General features: G+C 56.0%; 1 protein-coding gene across 1 annotated transcript; it reads right to left on the bottom strand.

Annotated features, from left to right (window-relative positions):
- Positions 1 to 2,235: 2,235 nt before the first annotated feature.
- On the bottom strand, positions 2,236 to 7,065 carry LOC122222675. Its single transcript, XM_042943222.1, has 6 exons — positions 7,050 to 7,065; positions 5,757 to 5,941; positions 4,698 to 4,864; positions 4,063 to 4,350; positions 2,583 to 2,961; positions 2,236 to 2,449 (listed from the first exon to the last, which is right to left on the bottom strand). Exons 1-6 carry the CDS (start codon positions 7,063 to 7,065, stop codon positions 2,237 to 2,239), a joined length of 1,248 nt encoding a protein of 415 aa, XP_042799156.1. The 3' UTR covers position 2,236.
- Between the last annotated feature and the right edge of the window lie 346 nt (positions 7,066 to 7,411).

Raw genomic sequence — 7,411 nt, forward strand, 5'->3', positions numbered from 1 at the left:
TCCACATTCACCAACATTCACCGAGGACCCTTTGGTCATCCCCCACTCCCGACCCCAGCCAGGCCAGTGAGTTTCAGGAAGAACTGCCTCCCCATGATAATAGGCCCCTCCTGGGGAGAAAGAGTGAGATACACATGATTCTCCCAACATTTCCCACTCCCTTCCTAGCTGCGGGATCCGGGGCAAGGAACTTACCCCAGTAGCCGAGCCTCTCGTTTGCACAAAGCCATAAGTCATACCCCGCTGTCGATTTTGACAACAAAGAGAAATGATTTTGCCCCTGTACAGTACCTAGCACACAGTAGGTGCTCATTAAATTTTCATGTCCCTCCTCCCCTGTGCTCAGCCAAATGGTTATTCCAGTTCAGGCTACAAACCTGGGGGAACCGGACCATTTCCTTTGATAAATGGAGCATTCGTGTACTCTCCTTGCACAAGGCTAGTAAGTACCCGGTATTGGGGTCCTGGTATTTCTGGCCTCACGGAAGGGGTAGTGGAGAGCTAGATTACCGCTCTCAGACTGAGCCAAGCATTGTATTTAAGGCTCTTTACGTCTCCCCAAGAGCCTGAACGACCGTGAGCACCGGCTCTAACCTCAGATTTGCAGGACCGATCTTTATTCCCCACTTTGGTGCCTGAACCAAGAGCTCAGTTAGTCTCCAAGCGAAAGGGGGCATTTTTTGTTTGTCCCCAGGCCCTCCCGGCCAGGGCCTGCCTCTGCTTTTTATGTGCTCCAGTAAACCCAAAAGTCTTCTCCAGTTAATACGGTAATTATGGCTTCCAAGTCAGCGGAAAGACTGAGATTGTCCCAGAGCCTCTAAAAAAGGAAAATACAAAACCTGGGCCATAAAAACCAGGCCCGAGTGCAGCAGACTGGAACGCGGGAAGCAGTGGGGCATCATGGGAAGAAGATGGCAGCCAAGGGCCCCGGAGAGTTTCCACACTGGCTTCTGCCCTTGGTATGACCTGGGGTAGAGCACCCTAACTCTTTGGTCTCGGCTTCCTCATCTGTATAACGGGGTCGACAGGCCCCACGAGGATTGCCGAGTCCCAGCGAGCTAGAGAACCCGTAGGATTTGTGCTCCTTTGCGTGTCCGTTGAACACACACGCGTTAGCGGTCCGCCCTGTGCTACGTGGCCAGCACGATTGCTCTCTCTGTTCTGACACCCACCTTCTGAAGTAGGGACCGTCGTCTGCGCGGGAAGAAATGAGACTCCGACACAACGGGTGACTTAACCCAGGCCACACGGCTAATAAGAAACAGAGTAGGGGTCAAAGCTGTCTGGGTCTCCTCTGCCCCCAGACGTGCACTCCCGCCACCAAGCTATAGCGGTCCCCGTTGGAATGCTTGGGCCACGGCTAGAGGGACCTCAGGTGCGTCCAGGTGAGAAACTGACTTGCCCAGCGCCATACCTGTGTGTCTGTGACCGCTCCAGAGTTGGGGCACTGTCGCAGCTGATGTCCACGGTCTCCTGTTGAAGATTCCCCGTTGCGAAAGAAATGCCCCAGGGACGTAGCTACCTCTGTCTGTCCAGAGCAGAGTTGCCCAGAAGCGGCAGTGTGCCAGCCATGCGCCAGCGCCCCCACCCCCACCCGACACTCACCGCCAGTGGGAAAGTTACCGCCTTTACGCTTCTTTCTGGGCCTTGCTGATTCTGTCAAGAAGAAAGGCTCGGGTCCTAACGCATTTCACGCCTAACACCTATCTTCCTCATTTTACGGTGGAGAGAAAGCTCATCTCAGGGTCACATCCTTTAGCAGACAAAAGACAAAAGTATGCAGCTAGAGGAATATGTCCTGCTTTTCCTTTTGTTTTTCTCTCTTTTTTTTAACGTTTACTTCTTTTTGAGAGACAGGGCGTGAGCAGGGGAGAGACAGGGAGAGGGAGACACAGAATCGGGAGGCAGGCTCCAGGCTCTGAGCTGCCGGCACAGAGCCCGAGGCCGGGCTCGAACTCACGAACCGCTAGATCACGACCTGAGCCGAAGCTGGACGCTTAACCAACTGAGCCACCCCGGCGCCCCTCATTTTGCGTATTTCTAAGATGACTTTCTGCTTCTCACAAGGGGTGCGGTTTTCTGTCTATATATACAGTTTCCTCTCAAGGAAATGTATTCAAGTAAAATGAGGATTGAGTTAAGAAAAATTATTAGTAACTGCGGATTTAACATTTTTGGCTTATTTAATTTAAATCTGATTTTAAATCAAGTAAACAATAGTTCAGGCACCCCGCAGCTATGGCTCGCGCCCCAGCGTGACTTCTGCAGGGCCCTGCGAGGTGAGCGAACCCTGCTCCGTCCCCAGCTCTGGTTCAAGCTGCGTGACCCAGATGAGGGGGAGACCCAAGGCTGGGTCCACAGGTGTGTGTCCTGCGGTGGCCACACCAGCTGCCCTGTAGCACTGAGCCTGATGACCGGCACCACTCGGTTGACCAGATTCCTCGCACGTCTGTAATCCAAACACGGAACTTGGGTCTCATGACGCTGAGGCTGGACGGGAAGGGGACCCTCGCTCTCCCCCAGCCAGGACCGGGGCAGGGTCCTGGATTGTGTGAAAGGTACCCTAACTCTGGCTGACTCACTCTCTGGGTCTGGGTCTGGTCTCTCCTCCAGCGGAGGCTACCTTTTGTTTTATTTGGTAAATAGAGGCAGAGTGCCCCCTTCCGTGTCCCTGGGTTCTTCGCAAATATTGCCTCAGTTAATCCCCACCATCCGACGGAGGGGCACTGCTGGTCCACCCATTTTACAGATGGGGAGACTGAGGAAGGGCGACCCAGGCTCCACAACCAGAAGCAGCGGATCAGGACTTGGCGTTCGTGGACTCGGTGGCACGTGACGGAAGTTGGCAGACGGCCCGGTGTCCCTCCTCCATCACCCAAGCAGTTGGTGTCAGCGTGAGCCCCTCTCCAGCCAGAATGTCCTGTGCCGACAGGGGAATGACGTCTGCCCGCCAGAAGCACACTGACAAGAGATACGGGTTTCAGAAACAGCGCTGGGATGGGAGTCAGGTCTCCTAACTCCTCGCTGGCTCCCCTACCTCCTGCTGTGTGAGCTGGGTCTAGTGCCTACCCTCTCTGGGCCTCAGTCTTTGCATCTGTAAACAGGCAGGTGTTAGCCCAATCCGGGGTCAGAACACGACAGCCTGCGGGCCAAACCTGGCCTGTTTTTGTGAAGTCTTACCGGCACGGTCACGCCCGTTGGCTTACACAGCGCCCACGACTGCTCTAACCCCACAACAGCCGCACGGGGTCCTTGCAACAGACCTGAAATATTTCCTCTCTGGCCCTTTGAAGTTTTCTGACCCCTCTCCTGGCAGATCCGCACAGAGACCGTTTCATTCACCTACTATTTTCCCAGAGCCTAGAACCGTGCCCGGCGTCCAACGGCTTCCCCTGACACTTGCTGAATGAACGTCTAAGTCTAAGGGCCCTGCCCGCTCGGGTGGTCTGGACTTATCGTGGCCGGTGGACCACGGTCGCCTCAGAGGCCTGCGACCTGTATGTCTCCTTTAGTTGTCATTAAGCAGATGGCCCAGTGACCGTTGGTGGGGACGAGCCGCTCAGGTCTCTCTTGGAGAAGGAACCCGGAGCTCATCGTCAAGGCGAGCACTGAGCTGCCAGCCTTCTGCCGACGGAGCCATCCGGCTCCAGCCTGGCCTTCGAGCCAGGACCAGACATTTCTGGGCCAGGCCGCCGTCAATAGCTGGTCTCTACAGGGGCTGGTCTCTACAGGGCCTGGCCACTCGTGTCCTTAGCACGCATCCTCAGCAAGCAGTCTTTGCTCTGGAGTTCTCCACTGGGCTGGCCGAGACTTTGCCGGAAGCTCACTGGGGTGGAAGACTCTCTCTCCCTGAGAGCCTCTCCTGCCTCCTCTCCCTCACGGGCTTTACCTACAGTGAATCCCGGGACGCCCCAAACCCACCTCAGCAACGAACGACCTTCTGCAGGACGTGAACTGCCCCGGGGACCAAGTCCTCAGCATGCGTTTATCAAGCACCAGCTGCATAAGGAGCTCTAGGCTGGGAGCTGGGGGGAGAGCCCATTAATCTCAGGATGAACAAACCTGGTCGCCAGCTTTGAGGGCTCGCCGGGAAGATGGGATCCAAACCCCCGGGTTCCCACACTCCAACATGGCCTCCAGCATTCACAGACTTGCAGAACTTTCCAGTTTGGTGAGCACTCGGTAGCGCCCCTGTTATTTGTAGAGGAACAGACTGGTCTTGGAAAGGTGTTGGCGGCTGCGGGGCCAGTGACCTCTGCCCTCCTGAGGCTGGAAGCAGCAGGGACCTGGGAACCGTAGACTGAGGCGTCCGCTTCATTACAACAGCTGATTAGGGAGCAGAGCTCAGATCTGCGGCCAAAAACCAGAGTCCCTGAGATTTCGTGCGCAGAGTTAATCCAACCCCACAACCGCAGGCCTCTTTTCTCCCAGAAGGAGGGGTCGGATTCCACCCCTGGGTTTCCCATCCCGAAGTCACCGCTGGTTAAGCTACTCCCCCTCCCGAAGCTGGCAGGAGGCCAGACTGTTTACCTCCTTTTTATCCTGCGGAGGGGAGAGCAGTCTCTGGCCACGGACACTGAGGAGTGCGTAACAGCAGAAGGGGCTCATCTCGGGTCGCACGTAGGCTGTTGGTGACAGAAAAATTAAACCTGACATTACTGAGAACACGATAACGAGATGCCTGGAGGACACAGTACGGGCCACGGCTGGAATTCTGGGAGCGAGTCGCAGAGCGTGGGGAAGACATGGGGACCAGCACAAAGGGACACATCCCCATCTCTTGCGGCGGGAACCCAGGGAGGGCCGGAGCCCCCTGGAGGGCTGCCCGGTGGCAGCGGCAGCTCTCGAGGGACTCAGATGCCATCTGAAGGCCAGCACTGAAGCCAGGAAGGAGTAGAGGAGAAACACCCCCGGCCTCTTTCTGTGGCCACGCCCCCAAGCCCCGACCGGAGCCTCTCTATGGCTGAAGCCACAGAGCAAGGGAAGCTGGGTAATGTAGTCCGCGGGGGCAACGTTCCAGGCACAGAGCAACAGGGAACAGAGGTGGAGGGCGGCGGGGCTTGGGAGGGATGCAGGCAGGCAAAAAGAATGAAGAGAACCAGAGCTGAGGATCCCACGAGATTTATGCGCAATATTTCACTTATCCTCCCATGATGCCATGAGGTAGGAGACATCCACCTTCTTTTTTTAAATTATTTTTTCTGTTTATTTTATTTTTGAGAGAGAGAGACAGGCAGAGAGCGAGTGGGGGAGGGGCAGGGAGAGGAGGAGACACAGAATCCGAAGCAGGCTCCGGGCTCCGAGCTGCCAGCACAGAGCCCCACGCGGGGCTCGAACCCAAGAATCCCGACATCACGACCTGAGCCGAAGCCGGACGCTTAACAGACTGAGCCACCCAGGACACGCGTCCCTTTTACAGATGAGGAAGCTGAGGCTCGGAGAGGGTAGGAAATTTGGCCGAAGGATCACAGCAAAGACGTGCCAGCGCCCAGACTGGAACCTCCGTCTTCCAAGTCTTCCCATTCCTTCCCAGCAGACCCCGCGAGGGGTCAGCAAGCTTCCAGGGGCCCTGTCTGTCTGGGTCCCTGCCAGACTGGGGAAGGCCGGCTTTTCAAGACCGAACGTTCCCAAGTTTTACAAATTCGCCCCGCGTTAGTTCCAAGAAGCATTTCATTTGCCAATTCTGCAGCAAAGTGCCAGTCCCCGCTAATCAAGCCCCGAAGGCCACGGACTCTGCGAGCTTTCAGCTTCGTTACCTGCGTGCACCCCTCGTTGCGCTCCTCCAGACGTTTAGAGGCTTCTGTCCAACGTTTGGCTTGTGAAACACGCGGGTGCCGCTCTCCAGGAGCTCCCGGATGAAACACCAGCAGGGAGAAGAAGCAGGAGAGCGGGAAGGGTGTGCAAAGGGCTCCCGGCACTAACTGGGACGCTGGAAACTCCTCTGGAGGTGGGGGGTGCAGGGGGGAGGGCAAGGGAGGGACTCTGCTCTCCGCTTCCCGCCTCCCCCCCCCCCCCACCCCCCAGTGGCTGCTTCGTGAATCGTTCTGAAACACGGGCCCCTGCCCCGTGGCTGCTACGTGTCAGGTTCCAGGGAGAGCGCCTGGCACAGAGCCGGGGGTTCAAATGCAGGAGAGCAGAGGGACTGACGCAAGGCTCTGGGCGGCAGGCCCCGGGTTCCAGTCCTGCCCTCCCGGCTCCTTGGCTGGGCGACAGTGGACATGCTGTCCCTTTCAGTCGCATTTTCCCAACTTGTAAAATCAGAATCATGCAGAACCAAAACGATGCGTCTACCCGACAGGATCGGTGAAAAATGGTAAATGATGTGAGTTGAAAAATAGTTAACTGTGTAACTGGTGTAAAAAAAAAAAATCAGGTAGGGGCGCCCGGGTGGCTCAGTCGGTGAAGCGTCCAACTTTGGCTCAGGTCATGATCTCACGGTTCGTGGGTTCAAGCCCCGCCTCGGGTTCTGTGCTGACAGCCCGGAGCCTGCTTCAGATCCTCTGTCCCTCTCTCTTTCTCTGCCCTTCCCCTGCTCATTCTCTCTCTCTCTCTCTCTCTCTCTCTCTCTCTCTCTCTGTCTCAAAAATAAAACATTTTTGGGGGCACCCGAGTGGCTCAGTTGGTTAAGCATCCGACTCTTGGTTTTGCCTCAGGCCGTGATCTCACGGTTTGTGAGTTCCAGCCCCGCATCGGACTTCACGGTGACAGCGCGGAGCCTGCTTGGGATTCTCTCTCTCCCTGTCTCTCTGCCTCTCCCCCCTCACTCTCTCTATCTCTCAAAATTAAACTTAAACAGAATTTTTTTAAAAAAATAAATAACCATTTTTAGAAAAAAGATTAAAAAAAAAACCATCCAGTAAATGATACCTGTGGTTGCTTTACTGAGCTATGTGATCCTGGGGAAGTTACTTAACCTCTCTGTGCCTCAGTCTCCTCATCTATAAATGGAGATGAAGTAATGTCTACCTCATAGGCGCTTGCAGAAGACCGCCCTCAGGAAATGCTGGTGCGGCTGCCTCACACATCATATACTAAGTGCTGGCTCTTACCAGCGACCACCGTCATCGTCAACAACGTTGGTCCCTCTTCCCCTGCCCAACCGTTCCTCATCTTGCAAGGGTCACCTCCTCCAGGAAGTCCTCCTTGACCTCACTGTGGGGTCTCAAACAGCTACACAGCTGTAACCCTCCCCGTATTATCGTATGGAAGTGACCACCTCCGAGATGCCTCCTCCACCTACTGCTTCCTCCCTGGGACCAGGATCCGGTTCCCCTCTTCTCCACCTTCCCGGTCCCTGTGCCGGGCCCACCCCACGGCAGGCTTTCCACCAGGGGCGGCTGGATGAAGGCAACGGGACTGAACCGAACAGAGCCTGCCTGAAACCGAGGCCGAATAGAGGTAGAAAGAGAAA

The sequence above is a fragment of the Panthera leo genome, chromosome B3 (genome assembly GCF_018350215.1).
Source record: "Panthera leo isolate Ple1 chromosome B3, P.leo_Ple1_pat1.1, whole genome shotgun sequence".
NCBI lineage: Eukaryota > Metazoa > Chordata > Mammalia > Carnivora > Felidae > Panthera > Panthera leo.